Source organism: Podarcis bocagei (genome assembly GCF_964188305.1).
Source record: "Podarcis bocagei genome assembly, chromosome: 16".
In the NCBI taxonomy this organism is placed as follows: domain Eukaryota; kingdom Metazoa; phylum Chordata; class Lepidosauria; order Squamata; family Lacertidae; genus Podarcis; species Podarcis bocagei.
In genome coordinates this window covers 6276045-6297039 of record NC_138142.1, presented here as the reverse complement: position 1 = coordinate 6297039, position 20995 = coordinate 6276045, and the positions used below count along the sequence as shown (strand labels likewise).

General features: G+C 46.8%; 2 protein-coding genes across 4 annotated transcripts in view; both read right to left on the bottom strand.

Moving 5' to 3' along the window:
• Positions 1-20995, bottom strand: part of TMEM132B (transmembrane protein 132B) — a 368394-nt gene that overhangs the window by 95788 nt on the left and 251611 nt on the right. For all 3 annotated transcript variants that reach the window (XM_081174744.1, XM_081174746.1, XM_081174745.1), the window contains one exon: positions 13047-13233. In XM_081174744.1, the coding sequence (XP_081030870.1) occupies positions 13047-13233 (187 nt within the window). The remainder of the gene's footprint in view (positions 1-13046; positions 13234-20995) is intronic.
• LOC308576035 (uncharacterized protein) overlaps positions 1-20995 on the bottom strand; it is a 476523-nt gene that overhangs the window by 233391 nt on the left and 222137 nt on the right. The window lies entirely within an intron of this gene.

The following is a 20995-nucleotide window of genomic DNA, read 5'->3' as shown; positions in this document are numbered from 1 at the left end:
AGGTTGTTCTCTTAGGGTGAAAGCATGGTTTTTAAAGGCAGAGATTAAATGTGGCCACATATACAAAAAGAAAGAAAAAATAGCACATGAACACACATCAATCTCAGGGGCTGACTAGGTTGGTGAGATACTGATGGATAGCTTTTGAGAAACACTTTAAAGATGATGACAGACTGAAAATTACAGTCCTATTGTCATACAAGGAAGAATTGTGGAGAGGAAGGGATGGAATCCCACCATGCGCTGCAATTTAAGAACAAAGTGCTTTCAATTCTCCTGATAAAGCAAAGGTGGGAAATCTGTGGCCCTTCAAATGCTGCTAGACTCCAACTCCCACCATCCCTGATCACTGATCCTGCCATCTGGGCAGCTGGGAGTTGGAGTCCAACATCACCTGGAGGGCCACAGGTTCTACACTCCAAGAAAGAAGGTGATCCGCTGGACCATGGGCTGGATTGGTTCCCCTAGGGGATTTTTCTCGTAAGATAAAGGTGGGAAACTGGTGGCCATCCAGATGTTTGCTGGATTGCAACTGCCATCACCCCTGACAATTGCCTCTGTTGGCTGGGGCTGATGGGATTCGGAGTCCAGCATCACATTGAGGACCACAGCTTCCACTTCCCTGAGAAAGGGGATGGCCAGCTGGAACATAAACCAATGGGAATTAGAGTCCGGCAACACCAAGCTCCCCCTGTCACCACCACATCCCCCCCATCTCGCCACGGAGTGCCCTTACCTGCTGCCCACCACCACACACACACACGTCTTTGTGCATGCACATACACAAACACACACCCCACACACAAACATGTTCTTCCCAAAGTGATGCCAGAGGAACAGGAGAGGGCAGCATCTTTTGGTTCCACATTATTTTGGTTCCCAGGCAAGTGCGGCGCTAGCTTCCAGAAGTACATTGGCAGCCGTGGCAGAGGCAGCAGAGGCAGTGGCCGCAGCAGTAGAGGCCCCAGTGAAGGCAGAGGAGATGGACGCGGAGGCAGATGGAGCCGAAATGGGACACCCGTGATTGGCATCAGAAGCCTGGGTGGCTTCTGTAAATCTTTGAGGGTGTCCCACTCAAAGCAGGGCAGTTGCGTGATATGGTGTATGTTGTCATCTGTCTGTCTCAGGAGACAATAGAGGAGTGTACCTTGGCTAGTGAAGTCAAACGGTTGGAAGGTTACAGTACCTGCTGTGACTGTAGAGACCAATATGGAAGAGATGTGTTTTGTTGCAGCTGGGGCAGATGAAGGTGTCTGGCTGTGCTGCGGCAGGTGCCAAGGAAGATTTTTTAAGCAGAAACCAGATGGCCAACCTATTAGGGATGCCAAAGCAGCAGATTCCCTATATTGACTTGGGATTGGACCAGATGCCCTTTGAGGTCCCATCCAAACCTATGGGTCTAGTTCGGATTACATTTCCACCAAGTTCAGCTAGCCTTCCCAATCCCCACCACGGCCACCTTACCCCTGAAGTTAAAAAAAAGGAAGAAGATTTTCCGCCTTTAGCATTCTGCACTTGAAAACGCTCCATGTGTGCTGGAAACTCTGACAACTCACTAATCTGTCCTGAACACATCTTGTTTGGCAATTATATGGTAATGAACCCTTTCTCCTCGGTTCTTTCCATTCCTGAATGATTCATGCTCCGCTTTTCGGTTCTAAAAGCGCCGTTTTGAAGCTTTCCCCCAAATTCCACAATAATGTATCTGTTAAGCCAGAAAAAAAACTCATTGAGATTTGCAGCTTTTTGAGTTCACCTAACTCCCCCACCCCAACACAGCAGTTCCCTGTGTGAGTTGTTTGGGATTGATTTAACAACTTCAAAACAAAAAAAGTACACAGACAGTGCCTACTAGCATAGGAGACAGATTATCATTGTAGTCAATGGGATAATTGCTAGGCCACAAAATTAGGATTCCCATTGGAATTGATCACACACCTAAGGCCACACACTAAAGAATATACAGGAAGCACTTCATACATGAAATGATGGGTGATTGTGTGCATTCCGAAGCTGGCAGCTAACATGCTGTTGTTAACACTTCGGTGGCTAACTTTATTGTTATGGTTGTTCCGTTGAGTTCCTTGTTTGGATTCAAAGTTACAAAAGGCCTTGAATCAAGGGATAGTGTTATGCCAAGAACTCCTCCCACATTTATTTATTTATCCTCTTACCATTCTCCATTAATTACTGGGGGGTGGGGTGGGGGAATTGTGTTCTAGAATTATCAAAAGGGAGAGAGAAATTTCGCAGAATCAGGTGCAGGGTTTTGTTGTGGTGTTTTTGCTTCTTTTCAAGCTGGCAAAGTTTCTTCCCTTTCATTCCACAAAGTATCACTGATGGACTGCATTCTGCACACCTCTCTTGGCCTGCACTTTCTGAAAAACCTCCTGACATCCTCTCCTGGGCTTACATGCAAACGCAGAATTAACTAATTTAGGAGCAGCAAAATAAGCAGGGCCTAGAATCTCTCCGACCTCTTCATAGATCACCGCCTTGTTGTGGCGAAGGGGCTTGAATAAGGAACTATGAGCTATGCCATGCAGGGCCACCCAAGACAGACAGGTCACAGCCGAGAATTTAGACTAAATGTGATCCACCTGGAGAAATACGACCAAGACGACTAAACAACAAACAGAATCTTTCTGAAGCAAGGTCAAGAAGCAAACACAAGGGTGTTCACTGACCAGCCAGGTAGACAGGGATTCAAAAATCAGGGAGCTGGTGCAAAAGAATCAGTCTGCATTCTGTGCCTGGAAATAAAGGCTTTGAAACCTGAGACCCACCTAGAGGACTGTTACCTACAGAGCTGATCCAGAATGCAGCAGTCTGATTGGTCCACAGGAGCCACCCAATCCAGCTCCAGGTGGAAGTGAATCAGCGACCTGATTGGACTGATTGGGGGGGCTCAGTTAAGCCCCCACCCCGCTTAATCGGTTACATGACATGGTGCTTGCACACCACATGATTGGCAATGCCCATCAACTTTGGGGGCCCCCAACCCCCTCAAATATTTTATTGGGAGGATGAAGCCCCCTAGGCCCCCAGAAGTTGGCTCCTATGCCTTGGGGAGCTCCAGATGGTTTTCTGAAGAGGATTCCTCCTGTGGGGCATGGCACCGGGTATGCAACCTGCTTTCCTGCAAGCTGTTGGTTTTCTTGAAAGCCCTTCTGAAGCTGTGCCTGACTGTTACAAGCACGTTGGTTGTGCTCATTTAGACAGCAAGGGCCATTGGGTGCCAACTGTTTAGGGGACAATTTCCTGGCACAACATCCCAAGCGCCAGATGAAAATGTCAGTTGCCACACGCCCAGGGAACTTTTTTTTCCTTGGCAGCAAAATGTCTCTCATAATTGATTCTTTTCAACATCTGGTGTGCAGATCAACATGGGCGGCTAACAGTCCAAGAATGGAAGGGCGATTCATTTTCATTGCAACTTAATAAAATAAGCAAGTGAGGCAGGGGACGCGGGGTGTCAGAAACACTTTAAAAAATAGTTATTCCTCCACTCATCTTAATGGGAAAGGGAGCAGTTGGGTGCAGTATGGATTATTACTTAGCCAAAGGACTTGTCTTTCAGCATCACAGGGAAGATAATTAAATGTGTAGATAATAAGCCCAATTTCCAGTCCTAGGAACTCATAAAGGATGCCAGGTTCTCTCTCCCCCATTGATATCCGTGCTCAGAATGTGTCATCCTATTGCTCGTTTTGTGAATAGAAACCCAGCGGAACAAATGTCTCATTGCATGGGTCAGTGGGCCTGCAGGACACCAACACAGCACTGTTCATAAGGCACTGTTGCACATGCTTTCCCTTTTAACAATCTTGGCACAAACTTCATTCTGCAGTGCATTCTGGGAAACTAAAGACCCATGCATCTTGGTGGCTGTCCAACGAGACACATTTTCCACAATGTGCTCCTTCTGGGGTAGTTTGTCCTCCTTTGGTCCTCACCCTGCACTCAGCTCTCAACTGGCGCTCCTAGAAGTTGTCAGCATGTGACAGTGGCCACACCCTGGGAATGGCTTCGGCTGGGCAACTAAAGCAGGAGAGGGTAGCCGATGGATCTCAAACCCTCAGTGAGTTAAGGGACTTCCCTTGCATGTGAAGACAGGCTTCAATGGGTTGAGAAGAAGAGACCAAGAGTGGGTCCAATGGTCAAAAAGGCAGTTTCTGTATGTGCTGCAGAGAAAGTGAGGGGCAGGTGGAGCTCGTTCACCTGGAAGGTAGTCCATCTAGGAGAAGGAAAACTCTGATCCTTAACCTTCACTGCTTTATGAGATACCTTTGGGAGAAGAAAAGGCTCCGGAGTAAACAATACACTAATCTGGAGTGGAGTCCCAAGGCAGTTGGATGGCGTCTTGTACACCTCCTTCCAGCAACTCCTGCAGCCAAGCTGGTGACAAACATATTGCTCTGCTTTCCTTTGGACCTCATCAGTGAGAGGGGAGTCTTGACATCTGGGCAGCCCAGACACATTGCCCAGGCTTGCGCCCTGGAGAGGTCAATTCCATGCTGCTAATGCAGCAGTTTGACTTCATCCCCTGAAGCTCACTCCATTGTCTCTTGAGATAGATGGATACCAACAATTAATTCAGTGGAAGCTGGTCCATAAGGACAAAGCAGGCTCTTCCCCACCAAACTCTGCTGCCTTCTTACTTATGACTAACTGGGGGTTTAGCTTTGCCTGTACCTGGCTTTGGCTCCACCTGCTTTTGGCTCTGACTCTACCTACTGTTGGCCTCCCTGACTTCCTCCTCACCAGTCCCAATGGACACTGCTCTCTGCTGTATAGGAGCCTGCAAGCTTGCCTTTAAGGCAGAGGCAGAAAACCCAAGGCCCTCCTTGCCCCACACTCAAAAACTTCTGTTATTATTTATTTAAACTCTTTGTGGCGCCTCAAAAAATTGCAGATGTTGCCACTGAAAGAGAATGTGGCATTCCCATTCTAAATTTGCTTGATACAAAATCCATGGACCAATAAGGGATGCAGTTCATCCCTCTGCTAAGACAGGTTGCCATTCTTACCAAATCCATTTTGTCATTCCTCAGGTGTTCTGCCTGAGGGTGAATAGCAAGAGTCACTTTGAATTTTGCTTAAGGCAAAAACCAGAGCAGTAGACAATTGACAGTAGACCAGGTTACCAGTCCTTCTTGTTTAACAATAGGGACAACAAAAGCTTTTCCTTCCCACCTCCTCCCACCCTGGCCTCCAAATTCCAGGCTCAATTCAAGGTATTACTACAAGCATATAAAGCCCTAAACAGCTTGGGGTCTCCCAAGTAACTAAATGAGTGCCTTTCCCAGCACCCACCATCTCAAACTCTGATCAGCAGGTGAGGCCTTCTTGGTGGTGTCACTGGTGGAAGCTCCCTGGTTTGTATTGATCCATGACAAGGTCTTTTCAGTGGCAGTTCCCCATGTGTGGAATACCCTCACTGGTGAGGTGTGTCTGCCTCCATCATTATGAACTTTCAGGAGGAATTTGGAAACATTCCTGTTTGCCCAAGCATCTGATAGTTGAAAGACACTGTTTCTGGCAACCCTGAGATCAATGAACGAGAGAATGTTTTAAACTGTTTTTAGAAGGCTTTGTTTAAAGAAAAAAAAAGGTTTTATTATGGATATATTCACTGCCCTGAGCTCCTTTGGGAGAAAGAGTGGAATCTAAAAATTGAAAGAGGAGGAGGATGGAAAAGAAGAAGAGGGAGGGCGAGAGGGATGGGGAGATTAGTTACCTACAGTAACTGTGCATTTATATATGAAGGCTGTTCCAGAGTATGGCTCACAGGATGCAACAGGTAAATGGTTCCACCCTCCAAAACATCTGGTTCTACCACCACTCAGCCACTATTTTGCATCTGTTACAATCATCTCCTTCCCTGATTTCCCTTTAGATGCTGTACAGAAGAAGGGCTGAGTTTGCGGCTTATGTGTTGAAGACCGGAGGCTAAACGTTGCTTGCAAAGGATTAGTGGCCTAAGATGTATGTCTTTCAAATGTTGCGATGGAAAGATCCCACGGGCTTGTAGGCGAGTTTGGTTCCTCAATGCTAGTTGGGGGTGGGGTGGAATTGGTGAAGCAAAGGAGAGTCCTCTTGTAACGGGGGAAAGAGGACAGCAATCTCACCAAGGACAGATGGACAGTCTGAATATTTAAAAGCGATTTAAGGTTCGTCTGGCCTGTGTGATGGGTGGCTGTCAGGGAACTGCCATCGGAAGGACAGGAGGTGGAAGGGCTCACAGAGGTTGGGAGAGACTCAGCAGCTGAAGAGGGAACCAGGAGGGGGAGAGGAGGAGCTCCGAGGGAAAGTGAGCAGGAGGGATGGCTCAGAGACACTTCCAGCGAAAACAGTGGGGAGGTTTCAGGACCTCCTATAGGGACACCCACTCCTCGACGGAAACTGTCACGCCGAGAGTCCAGAAGACGCGTTTCCGTTAAGGAGCTTTTATGTTGGAAGAGATTCCGGAAGCAACCACTGTCGGAATCTGCCAGCGACTGACGGAGCCATGATTAAGGGGCTCCGTTACAGACAGAGGTTTGCGGACTTAACCAAACTCTGAGGGACAGGGATATTACGCACAAGCAGCTCATCATCCCATCACAGTGGCTATCAGGGTTCCAAGAAATAAACAAAAATAGACCAAAAAGTCTGTTCACAACTGCTCTACATCACACATGTTTAGCAACACAACTGTGTCATATTCACACTTTACATTTTTAGGTGTCCACACTCTTCTGAAAAGACTCCAGTTTACAGTCCAGGCTTCTTCTTTAAGTTTATGTTATGTAAGACGCAGCGTCCCCCCGGCAATAGCAGCAACAGAATAGAACTGGCTGAAACAATATTACCCATCTTCACCATGAGAATGAAACCCTCGGCGACCCAGATTGTATCCAAGCAACCAGGAACTTTGCCAGTATGATGAACAAGACCTGCTACACATTTCCCCCTTATTCTTTTTGGGAGGACTGTTTTCATAAGAAGGCTAACGCACAGGGGAAACCATTATTGAAAAGAAGAATATTTATCTTTCTGCTGCTGTTGTCTAGAGTTGGAACGGACAACTTTTGGAAGAAACACAACCACAATCCTTCTCCTCATTTGACCCTTAACCTTTTACTTCTCAACTTAACCATATTGAGCCTTTATATATAGTATAGCAAATTTATTGACAACTGTCATTGCCCTATGCCTGTGAGAGCAAGTTTCGTAGCTTAACTATATGCTGCACGATGAAGGACTTTCTTCTTTCTGTCCTGAATCTCCCAACATTCAGATTCAGCAGTTTGTGAGAGGCTGGAACAGACCAATATCATGCTAATCTGACTCAGCAGAAGACCCACACATATTCAGCTCTTTATTCAGAACCATGAGAACTAGCATTTCATCTTTGGGAGAAGGTTCATAACACAGGGATGGAGTACATGCTTTGCATGTAAAAGGCCCCAGGCTGAATTCCTGGCATCTCCACTAAACACCAAAGCAAAATATAATTTGCTGCATGTGTGGGATGAAGTGGGAGTCGGAATTCAGGCAACATGCAGGACTTGCACATCTCTAGACTGAATGCACTGAACTATGGAATTCTGGGAGGGTACCTGCCAAATCTCTTCTGAGAAAGGATTTCACAGCATGGATCTGCTGGCACCAAATCAGGCATCTCCAAACTCAGACCTCCAGCTGTTTTGGGACTACAACTCCCATCATCCCTAGCTAACAGGACCAGTGGTCAGGGATGATGGGAATTGTAGTCCCAAAACAGCTGGAGGACCGAGTTTGGGGATGCCTGCACTAAATGCTCACCTTCTAGTTGAAGGTAGTCTTCTGAAATGCAGAGGACGGGGGGGGGGGACAACTAGCAGCACTCCTCCAGATGATCCCAGTGACTGAGCTGGGATTTAAGGGCTCAGGTGGTCCTGAAGGTATTCGGACCCCAAGTTGTTTAGGACTTTGTATAGTAATACAAGAACCTTGAACCTAGCTCAGTAGTAGATGGGCAACCTGTGTAGGAATAAGGCTGCTAGACATTTTCTAGAGCTTTCAGGGTCTATGAAAGATTACAGAGCCACCCAGAGCTTATCGCACAAGAGAAGAAGATGTGATGTTCTCCCAATTGCTTTTCTCTCACCCTTCCTCTTGTCCCTTTTGCTGGAGATAAGCTACACTCCACAGAACATGACGTGATTTACAGCTACAAACAAAACTATCCTCATTGTCACCATCTGACATAAGGGGCCAATTTCGAACTCAGTTAATGTGGGCATTTGGCAGACTGCCAATGGGGGGAGGATCTTGGATTGAAGCCAAAATTAGCCCTACTCAGAGTAGACACATTGAAAATAATGGACATGATGAACTCAGGCCCATTAATTTTAATGGGTTTACTGTAGTCTACCTTAGACCACATTCACACCATACATTTAAAGCATTAAGATACCACTTTAAACAGCCACTTTCCCCCAGAGGATTCTGGGAACTGTAGTTTGCTTAGGGTGCTGAGAGATGTTAGGAGATCCCTATAGCCTTCACTGAGCTACAGTTCCCAAATTGGTTTAACAATCAATCCTTCCTCTCAGGGAACTCTGAAAATTGTATCTCTGTGAGGGTAGTAATAATAATAATAATAATAATAATAATAATAATAATAATAATAATAATAATAATAATAATAACAAGAAGAAGAAGAAGAAGAAGAAGAAGAAGAAGAAGAAGAAGAAGAAGAAGCAACAACAACATTTTGAATTGAGCTTAGAAACATAATAGGAGCCAATGTAGGTCTTTCAGGACCGGTGTTATGTGGTCTTGGCGGCCACTCCCAGTCACCAGTCTAGCTGCCACATTCTGGATTAATTGTAGTTTCCGAGTCGCCTTCAAAGATAGCCCCACATAGAGCACATTGCAGTAGTCCAAGCAGGAGATAAACAGCACATGTACCACTCTGGTACAGTGCCCAGGCAGGTAAGGTCTCAGCCTGCGTACCAGATGGAGCTAGTAGACAGCTGCCCTGGGCACAGAATTGACCTGTGACTCCATGGACAGCTGTGAGTCCAAAATGACTCCCAGGCTGCGCACCTGGTCCTTCAGGGGCACAGTTGCCCCATTCAGGACCGGGCGTCCCCTATACCTGCCCACCCTCTGTCCCCCCCAAAACAGTACTTCTGCCTTGTCAGGATTCAGTCTCAATTCATTAGCCGCCATCCATCCTCCAACCACCTCCAGACCATCTCACGGGACATTCACCACTGTCACTGGTTCTGATTTAGATGAGAGGTAGAGTTGGGGACATCTCTTAACAACTCCCAGCATCTTCAACAAACTACAGCTTCCAGTGTGGTCATCTGCCTCTGAATGCAAGTTGCTGAGAATCACAATTGGGAAGAGTGCTGGTGCACTCAGGTCCTAATTGCAGGCTTCCAACAGGCAGCTGGCTAGCCAGGGTCGGAGAACAGAGTTCTGGACTGGGGGGCATTTGGTCTGATCCATCAGGGCTCTTATGTTCTCATGGTGCAGTGATATTCTCTTCCTGCTCTGGTGGGTTGCAGCCCAGGCTCCATGCCTGCTATGCTAACGAACACTCCAGGTTGGCAAACATGAGGAAAGCTATGCAAACACAAGATGTTGCTCCTCTCCAGGGCTGTCTCGCTCAACTTCTCATTGCCTAAGGCTACCGACTCAAGCAGGCTTGTGAGCAGAAGGAACTGAGCCATATCTAGGATGCAGCAATTTGTCAAGAAACACTAGAACTAATTGAGAAGTGAAGCCTTATTCAGGTGTAGCAAACTTCAGGCCTGGGGGCCAGTGGCAGCCCCCAGAGTGAATGGGGGCACTGCACAGCCAACCTTGGCCTGTTCTCAGCCAGTCCCCATCTGCCAGTCTTCTTGCCTAGCAGCTGGTCCAGAGGGTAGCACTGACTGTCTCCTTCCTTCTTCCTTAGACCCAAAGTTGTCTTCATCAAACTCAACAGGAAGGAGGATAGAGATAAAATTAGTTGACTGTCTGACATTGGCTTTTGCTCCACCTACTGTTGGCCTCCTGGCCTTCTGCCCTACCATTGCCGGTCACCACTGCTGGAGGCTGGATGCAGCCCTCCAAACCCCTAGTTCTTGAGACCTGCTCCAGCTACACACCCTCTCCCCAGTCCATCCACCCCCCAACTGCATCAGCCTTGCTTTGCACCATCTTTGACTCTATTTGCTTAGCTGGGATGTTTCCTTGAACTTAGATAATGCCTCTCATTTGCCTGAATGGGAGCTTTCAGCCTAAACTACCTCTGAAGGTTGTTGTGAGAAGGCTAGGGAGAGAGGGAGAGTCATGTATGCCACCTTGAGCTCCTTCAGGAAAAGGAGGGATACTTTTGATAATGATAGTGAATTAATTAGCTGATGTGGCAAATAAATCCTGTGTGTTATCATTCCTCCCCAAGGACGTGCTCTATGGGGAGCTGGCTTCAGGCACCACACCCATTGGCAGACCAACTCTGCGTTACAAAGATGACATGAAGGCTGGCGACACCAACCCTGCTATGTGGGATGACCACAGTGCCTGGAGAAAGGCAGTCAGGTTGTGCATCCATAACAGTGATCAGAGGAGGAATGAATGCTGGGCCTGGGAGGAGCACAGAGAGAAGAAACGCCCGGGTGCATCTGCAGCAGCACAACTAGATGCCTTCATCTGCCCCAGCTGCAACAAAACTTGTCTTTCCTGCGTCGGTGTCTACAGCCACGGTGGGCGCTGCAACCTTCCAGCAGTTTGAATTCACTCCCAGAAGTGCACTCATCTCCATTGTCTCCCAAGACAGAAGGATGCCAACAGCAGCAGCAAAATCATTCTTCTTCCTCCCCAATGAGGTCACCCCAATGGTTTCATTGAATTCTGGGGCTGTCTGACTTTTAAAAGAGATGATCCCAGCTCAAAGATCCTTAACAGAGCTATCGCCATCAGAGGGGTCCATCACAGCATCAGGGCTTACTGGGACTTACTCCGAATTGTAACCGAGCCCAACTCCGACAATGACGCAAGTTCCCTAGCTGTGTCGAGAGGACCAGAGACATTTTAAAAGGAACACTGAAAAATAGCTGTAGATTTTCCAGTTTGGGAGCCCAGAAACTTTGAGCAAAAGCCAACGTCAAAGAGAGAAGCCAGGCTCTCCCATACCATATATTGGCTTGAGATAAGAATGTCTGTGAACATGTGCATTTTGCCCCCTCTTGGCACAAAGAAAATACAAAGCCAGACTCTGCCGCTACCTCACATTAGCTCTGATTCCACCTCCTTTTTGGGCTCCCTGCCTTCTACCTTACCAGTCCCAATGGGCATCATAGAATCATAGGGTTGGAAGGGACCATAAGGATCATCTAGTCCACCCCCCTGCAACACAGGATCTTTTGCCCAACATGGGGCTCGGACCCATGACCCTGAGATTAGAAGGTCCCATGCCCTACTGAATGAGCTATGACTCATATTAGTGGGTGAACAAGCCAAAACTGGGTGAATTCTGCTTCACAGCATCAGTCACCACAACTTGAGTCCTGCCCCCATGTAGAACTGAGATGGACCAGACTTCAATGGGTCTGTCCTTCCTTTTAAAAAGGGTAAAGGACCCCTGGCAGTTAGCTCCAGTCACAAATGACTCTGGGGTTGCGGCGCTCATCTTGCTTTACAGGCCGAGGGAGCCAGCATTTGACCGCAGTTTTTCTGGGTCATGTGGCCAGCATGACTAAGCCACTCCTAACAAAACCAGAACAGTGCACGAAAACACCATTTACCTTCCCGCCAGAGTGATACCTATTTATCTACTTGCACTTTGACATGCTTTCGAATTGCTAGGTTGGCAGGAGCTGGGACTGAGCAACGGGAGCTCACTCCGTCAAGAGGATTCGAACCTCTGACCTTCAGATCGGCAAGCCCTAGGCTCAGTGGTTTAGACCACAGCGCCACCTGTGTCCCTCTGCCCATCCTTGCTTCAGAGTAATAAATACCAGGGGAACAAACTGCAGGCACCCTGCTTATGGAAGCATCCAGCTGACTATTCTGGATAACAGGATGTTGGTCTGATCCCATGGGCTCTTTTTTTACATGTACATATGGGACAGGGGCTAAAATGGAAGTCCACTTTGGGTCCACCAAGACCTTTGAAATTACTTCTTTTATTAAAAACACCACAAGACTGTGATGGAAGACTAGCAAATGCAAAGGTCTGGGAAGTGGAGAGAATTCAGGCCTTCCCCAACATTGGTTCACTTTGTTTGGTTTAGATATAAAGTTTCCAGCATGAGCCAGCTAATTAATTTAAATGAAAATGCCACAGCTAATTGTAGCCTATCACCAATGTGTGGATGCATGGAGATTCCAGTGACACAGTGGAAGGCAACAGCTCCAGAGGAGCGATTATCATGTACTGGGCCCATAATCCCCCCCCCAAAAGGGGGGGGGGTGGAATCACACAATAGACTCTAATGGTTTCCAAGGAGCTGTTACTAAACATCAGGTAAATAAAAAATCTTATTGAAACGTAGTTTATGCATTGAGACCTTTCTACTGCAGATGCAAATTAGCAGATCCAGTTGCCTTGAACAAACATTAAGGATTCATAAGGCTGAACCCAAAGACTGCTGCTTTTCAGAAGCATTTTTGGTTTTGTCTGTCAAAACCCCCGCAATCTTTTCAACCAACTATAGGAACACCTCCAAAAATGTCACCTTTTCACACCATTTTCTTTTCGCCTTTCTCACAGATGGGCTTGGGTTCCTCACTTGGCTAAATCTGATTGCCTATGTATCATTGTGATGTCATCCCATTCAGCTGTGCGATTGCTGATTGGCTGGGATCATCCATGAAAGAGGGAGATGCAAATCCCAGGAGGCAAAGAATGATGCCAAATAAAAAATAGATGACAATAAATGGGACTGGGAAAGGTGAGCATTCTAACAATCAAAGCATTTTTCAGGAAATATTTCTCTCCTTCCCCAATTCCCACGTCTACAGAAACAGAATGAAACATGAAACAGAATAATATAACAAAGGAGGAGGTAGATTCTTACCATCGCAAGTGGAACAATTCCTGCAAAAGTCGCTTGGCTGACAAAGATCTCGGAGACCACCAGCTCGCTCACAGACTCATCTCGGGGGTATTCCACCTGCCAGGTGATTTGCTGGGCCCCCACCAGGCCACTACTGTTGTCTATCTCAAAATCTATCTGAAAGATCTCGTAAGAAGAGACATTTGCCCTGAAAAATTAAAAGGTGGTGTTACTTGGAATTTGAAATTGGATCTTTTTTTTAACATATTACATAAACGTTTCATATTTGGACAGAAAAAGAAAAGACAGATTCCTTAAATTGTTGCTGGACGGGGGGGGGGGCCTCTGGCAATCATACTAGAGGGCTTAGATATGCCTGTTGTTGTCAGACCACCTAAATCAGCCAACATGTCCCCTTCTCAGAACAGTAGATCTTCAGATTTTCTAATTGTTTCTATCTACAGGAGCCAGGCAACAAGCTTTTTCCTAGGACACTGATGGCCAAACTTGGCCCTCCAGCTGTTTTGGGACTATAATTCCCATCATCCCGGACCACTGGTCCTGTTAGCTAGGGGTGATGGGAGTTGTAGTCCCAAAACAGCTGGAGGGCTGAGTTTGGCCATCACTGAACTCGCATGCAAACTTGGAGGGGGTCAAAAGGAGAGTGAAGTTACTCACCCCTTTCACTGCAGCCCCCCCCCCCGCCCGTTTTCCACAGTAGGAAACAGTGGAAGCTCCTTGCAGCCACCAGTGCTGGCCATCATCCCCACCCCAACCAAGCTTTCTCCGTGCAACATTACACAATGATGCAACACAGTCTCCCTAAAAACCCCATCTTCCCTGACAATTGCCCAGAGAGAGGCTGCGGCTGATAGGAGCTGGAAATCCAACATATGTGGATGGCCACGGGTTCCCTGTCAATGTCCAAGGCCAATAAACTGGCCACATTACGCCCAGTGAAAATGCCCAAGGTAGAATTCTGAGCACCAGAATCCCTAGGAAACACAGTTTTCCAGAGCTCCTGAGGCTTTGGAAGGTATGATATGATAGCATAACTAAAAAACAATACTGGGTGATCAATACCTCCATATCATAACCTTGGGGTCCTAGATTTCAGTGGTGCCCCTGCGGTGTCTCCGAGGCTCTGGGCTCAGTTGTACAGAGGATGTTGAGAGCTTCAGACCCATAACACCTAAAGAGCCACAGGCTGTGCTCCAGTAGTTCAACCTATACACCCTGGAGTAATCTTTGCAAGAGTTGGCATCCATATGCATCCTTATAGACCTACACTGGCTCCCAGTACATTTCCGAGCACAATTCAAAGTGTTGGTGCTGACCTTTAAAGCCCTAAACGGCCTCGGTCCAGTATACCTGAAGGAGCGTCCTCACCCCCATCGTTCTACCCAGACACTGAGATCCAGCGTTGAGGGCCTTCTGGCAGTTCCCTCACTGTGAGAAGCCAAGTTACAGGGAACAAGGCAGAGGGCCTTCTCGATAGTGGCACCCGCCCTGTGGAACACCCTCCCACCAGATGTCAAAGAGTAAAACAACTATCAGACTTTTAGAAGACATCTGAAGGCAGCCCTGTTTAGGGAAGCTTTTAATGTTTGATGAATCATTGTATTTTAATATTCTGCTGGAAGCCGCTCAGAGTGGCTGGAGAAACCCAGACAGATGGTTGGGGTATAAATATATTATTATTATTATTATTATTAGTAGTAGTAGTAGTAGTAGTAGTAGTAGTAGTAATAGTAATAGTAATATTGCACTTATGGGGGATGCCTAGCTGTGCCAGTGTTATGTATCTTTCTCCAAACTGGATTCCCTCCAAATGTTCTTAGAGTTCACCAGGGATGATGGGAGTTGGGGGGCACCACAATGGGAAAGGCGTGGAATAGCTAGGGTGTGTAATAGGCAGGAAGCTGTGGTCCTCGAAGTGCTGTTGGACCACAACTCCCATCATCCCCAGCCAGCGTAGCCAATGGTCAAGGATGATGGGAATTGGGGTCCAGCAAAATCTGGAGGGTGCCACCTTATCTTTCCCTACCATATTATACTAAAGGGAGTGGGACGTGACAATGTTTTAGAAGGAAAGCTTTTCGTATAATCCTCGTGCTGGGGGCAGGTCTGACTGGTAAAAGGGTGAAGGTTGCAAAATTCCAATGAAGGCAGCTTTAAAGTTAAGGACTGGTGATGCTCTTCTTTCCTTTCACCTGCAGACAATTTGCATACACCAAGCAGGGCAGGCATTTGCAAAAAAATAAAATAAAACCAATACAAGGTGCTTGCGTTGTCTTAATCTCCTTTTTTTAGTGGCGCTGCAGAAACAGCTGTACTCACCTGTCAGAGCAGTTCTGTTCTAATTAGGTTTCATGTCTCAGACTGATATATATATATATATATATATATATATATATATATATATATATATATATATATATATCCCCCAGAGGAAACTTCTTACAAAGTGAGCTTACCAGCCACTGAAAATGCTTTACACGTTGGCAGGCATTGAGCCCTCTGAAAAGATTGTGACACTTCTGCCACTCCTTGAACGTTTGATTTTATCCCTCCATCTCACAGACAGATCATTTGGCCCAAGCCTGGCAGTATCTGGGACACAGAATCCCCCACGGAGAAGACTGCAATCAACCTGTGGCCCTTGTTCCGTGCCTCTTCCCAGGTCGTAGTTATAATGAGCCACAGCACGAAAACTTTCCAAAGTGGATTTATTTTATTTTATTTCACCTCTCGCGTGGTCCACAGCCCTTTTGCCGTCCCGGGGGTCTTTGTTCTTACACTCACCCCATTGACCCCGAGCCTTTCCTAGAGTATGAAGACTGATCGGTACTTCGTTCCCTGGCTCGAAAGGTTATTAACTGTCAGTTCCAAGTTGTGTCTGTCATCAGCACATTCAGGAACTCAGCAAAATCCACAAGTTTGCAAGGGACCTTCAGAAAAGGCTGGAGGAACTTGTCCAACTCACAGAGTAATAGAACTGTAGAGTTGGAAGGGACCCCAATGGTCATCCAGCCCAACCCCCTGCAATGCATGAATTTCAACACAAGTAAGTCCAGTCACAGACGACTCTGGGGTTGTGGAGCTCATTTCGCTTTACAGGACGAGGGAGCCGGCGTTTGTCCGCAGACAGCTTCCGGGTCATGTGGCCAGCATGACTAAGCCGCTTCTGGCGCAACAGAACACTGAAACCAGAGGAGAGCATGGAAACACCATTTACCTTCCCACCAGAGTGGTACCTATTTATCTACTTGCACTTTTGGGGGCATGCTTTCTAACTGCTAGGTTGGCAGGAGCTGGGACAGAGCAACAGGAGCTCATCCCGTCGTGGGGATTCGAACAGCCAACCTTATGATCAACAAGACCAAGAGGCTCAGTGGTTTAGACCACAGCGCCACCCGTGTCCCCTACAACATGAAAAGATTTACATAATTATGAACATAACCAAAGTAGCCATAAACAATAAATAAAACACATCAACAGGTGTACAACCAAACTGAACAGCCTTCCCATAACTCATAATATCTAAAAGTAAAGATAAAAAATAATAATATCAATAGCAGCAACAAAAAACCCAAGAGAAACCTCTAAACAATACCCCAACCCAAGAGTCTGTTGAGCAGCCTCAGCTTTCGTAGCTGGAATCAGTCAGTCAGAGCCCCTCCCTCCCAGGCCAGGTGGGGAAAAGTCCAGCAAGGCAAGGACCACGTCTTCCAGCAATCACAGCCAAGGTGGTCTCTGGCCTCTTCAGCAGCCTCAGCTTTTGTAGTTGGAATCAATCAGGTCCTTGCCCTGCCAGGTCAGGTGCAAAGGCAAGCAAAGCAGGGAGCGGGTCTTATGTGGGTATCTGTCCATTCCTTTTGGGGGGCGGTGCAGCCACTGGATGCAGGCCTGGCAGACTCATTCCCCTTTAGTACCTCAATCTCCATAACTGCAGAGAAGTCAAGATGCACAGCCATGATAGGAGCATAAGATGAGCTTGCTAGATCTGGCCAGCAGCAAGTCTAGTCCTTTTCCCCCAGTGGCAAACCAGAGGGCTGCAGGGCTGCAGCTGATCCCTGGCCTGAACTTACCATTTCAAACAGTGGCTTTAATTATGTTATTTCAAGATTCAGTGAAGGCATTGCCAAAGAATGGCCTATAAATATTCTGAATAAACCAACAGAAAGGAAAGGTATTCTAGTGACTGCTCATGCATGCTGGCCATTGGCTCTCCTTGACAAGAAGAACTCCAAAGGCTTCCTGTTCAGGCTGGAACTTGACTAGAGATTAGCTGTCATAAGAAGTGATAAGAACATCACAGTCCTCAATCCTGTTAGATTCTGCACCTCACACCACGTTCCTTCTGAAGGAAGACAAAACTTCAAACTTGCATAAACTCCTCCTCTCTTTCTGGTACTTCCTTCCTCCATTTTATTTTCAATTTGCCCAATAACAGAGATATTCCCCACCTTCTGCAAACTTAGCAAAATTCAAGTTTCAATGGAATTTTGAAGGAAGGGGAGAAAATATTTGATTTGGGTTTAAAAAAAACCAAAAAACCCCAACACGGTTATTTCCTGCAAGCAGAAGGAAAAGACCTTATAATTTTAGGCAGCTGGCAAGCTTGCTAATAAGTCCATTTCTATGGAAATGAGTTCGTAACTATTAATTTTGCCTGCTCCTGATCTATTCTTGATGTGCTTTTCAAATTTAGAAAAGCAATTCATGATTCTCTCAATTTGGTAATTACTGACTCCCTTTGATGAATCCAGCCCAGTGTTTCAGACATGAGACATTCATTAGACATATTTCTTTCTGGTGAAGGGGGTGGGGGGGCAGAAATAATAAAAAGCACCACTTAGTTTTATTGCTTCCCTGCAGTCTTAAGTGAGCAGGTCCACTGAACAAAGCCTAGTCATGGAATCCTATTTTTTGCTGTAATGGCACTTTCTTTTTTGGGGGGGGGGGATTTCTGCAGAGTTTTTTAGCCTTTGACATGACTCTGAACTGTGTCACAAATTTAAATTACTCCAGTGTCATCAAAGACGGATGTGGAAACTACTCGGGTGGCCTTTAATTCCCATGGGAGTTTTTCTGTCGTAATGTTTCCATTTCAATGGGGCTTTGGGCCCCGTGGCCCAATTATTTGCAATTTTTGATCACACCACCATAGGAGAGTAAGTTGCAGGGATGTTGCCAAGCGAGGAATGGAGGATTTGAGAAGAAGATCTGCAGGCTCAGAGCATGGCAGGAGATAGGGCATTTCCGTTTGACACAGGGTGTCATTTCCAATCAGACTTTGCGTACACCATCACCATAGTAGCCAGGAGAGCAGGTTGTAGAGAAGGTGCTCACCAAGAAGCAGAGGGTTGAGAAGAAGACTTCCAGGTTCATACCATAATGGGAGATTTGGCACAAGGCACCATTTACAGACTGGTGTCATCATTGCACCCTTTCTGGCACCAGGTTGAGACTCCTGTTTGCCTATGCCAGATGTCACTAACCCACTGGGGCTAATTGGCACCCTTGGAATTTTGAGAGTGCCATGTGGATGCTAGTCACATCTTGGCTGTGAATCCTGGAAGTCCTGCTCCCTGCCTTGCAGGCCTGGGAGGGCGAAGCCCAGACTGACTCCAGCTACAAAAGCTGAGGCTGCTAAACAGACTCTTGGGCTGGGATGTTGTTTAGGAGATTTTGTTGGGTAAGGGGTTGTTGGAGTTTTTGATATTAATTTGCAGCTTTTTTTTTAGATATTATAATTTATGTGGAGATTGTTCAATTTGGATGTGTATTTTTTGATGTTTTATTTATTGTTTATTAGTACCTTTGTTAGGTCTGTAATTACGTTAAAAAAATTAAGTTGTAAACTACCTTGAGCATGCAAGGGCCAAACTAGGCTTTTTTCACCCAAGTCAAAACCCAGTTTGGCACACACACCCTACACACATTTGCATACACACACACACAGAGGATGGGAGCCTCAATGTTTCAAACCGCAACTGAACTGGAAGAGCAAACTTTTTTTAATCATTTCAGATTTTTGAAGGGAGCTTTCACCAGCACCATATGAGATACTGACAAACTGATCGGTTGCACCACATTGGTGACCCCAGGTCTAGGCATTTAAAATTGTTGGGTTGCTTTAGTTCTACTCTGTCAATTGTTTTGGATTTTTGACAGTTTTGGTTTGCTGTACTTTTTATTGTACATACTTGGGGTTCCGCTCCTGCTTGCATTGCTCACCAGCTCTGCTTATCTCCCTTAGACCTCACAAACACCCACCTCCCACCCTTTAACAGCTCACCCCAAACACACCCAGACAAACCATTCTCTGAAGTAGCATCCCGCCCCACAACATTGCTTCGTGGTGTCTTAAGAAGGGGTTCACTGCTTCAGAAAGCAGTTGGGCTTTCCAAGTTCTCTGCCACACCACTGTCTTACCATCCTTGGCTGCACACTTTGCCACTCTCGGCCACTGTGGTCTGTGCAAGCCAGTCCTTTGCAAGCTTCTGCCACCTGCTCTCTCACTGGCCTCTGCCATCTAGCCACCCACTTGTTTTCTCACTGGCCTCCTGATAAATTTGTCCTCACACTAGTTTGCAGCACCACCTATTGATAGCCATGCAAACTGTAGTGTGACAACATACTTACAATATTATATATTATCTATTAGATACGGTGTATGAGCAATGTTATTCATGCTTATTTGTACACTCCCCTGGTATCCTTAGAAATATTTTCAAATAAAAAAGGCTGAAAGTCCTCATGGAAAGAGTACTGCCAGAGTGGAGAACATATAGCCCTGGAGATGTTGCTGGACTATAACAACTGCCCTCCTCCTGGACCTTTGTGTCTGCAAATGAGAGTTGCCTGGAGGGCTGCATATTCCCCACCACTGCAACACTGGATAGAGTAGAACAGTTCAGGACCGTGGACAGCTCACTATAGTGTTTGCTGCAAGGTAAATCTAGATCAGTGTTTCCCAAGGGTGGGGTATTCCAAGTGGGGCACAAGTGAAAAATGTGTAAATGAGGGGGCACAGCAAGAGGCTAAGGGGCCACAGAGGGAAGTAAGAAGTGAAGGGGAAAAAATCATTCTTTAAAATAAGAAAAGCCTGATTGGCTGGCTATCCGCTTGGCCACTCACAGTGGGTAAGGGGGCAGCCCACTAGGGCTGAGTACTTGTTTTTGCCCGTGCATTTTCTTGGAGCAGTGTGGTGGGAGAGGACAATCACTGAGGCTCCCGTTTTGACCAGTAAAAGGTAAAGGTACCCCTGACCATTAGGTCCAGTCGCGAACGACTCGGGGGTTGCGCGCTCATCTCGCTCTATAGGCCAAGGGAGCCGACATTTGTCCACAGACAGTTTTTCTGGGTCATGTGTCCAGCATGACTAAGCCGCTTCTGGTGAACCAGAGCAGCGCACGGAAACGCCATTTACCTTCCCGCCGGAGCGGTACCTGTTTATCTACTTGCCCTTTGACGTGCTTTCAAAGTGCTAGGTAGGCAGAATCTGGGACCAGTAGAGCCCGCAATTCAAAACCCTCAGATCTGGTAAATGGGGGGGGGATGGGTAGGCCTGGGAGAGCCAGAACTGCTTGTTGTTGCTGCCAGTGTTGGGCCCGGTGGCAGCCTGGGCCTGACTCTGGAATGTGCAGGGTGCAATCCACCCCAGTGCCTAGTGGATCAGGGCCTTCAGATGTCACCGAGGGGCACAAGGTCCGCTGGCAGTGTCTGCCCAGCTCTGCAAGGCGCTGGATGAAATCCACCCCAGCGCCTAGCTGAGCATGGATGTCTGGGTGCTGCTGACTTGCATATAGTAAATTACAGTGAAGTATCTACTCAGAAGAAAGTTGCACTGAGTTCAATGGGCCTTACTCCAAGGTAAGGATGTGTGGGGCTATAGGTTATCTAGGCAGCCAGGGCTCCTCCGGATGACAAGAGCTTTTTGCACCAGGTGAGTAAGGACCATG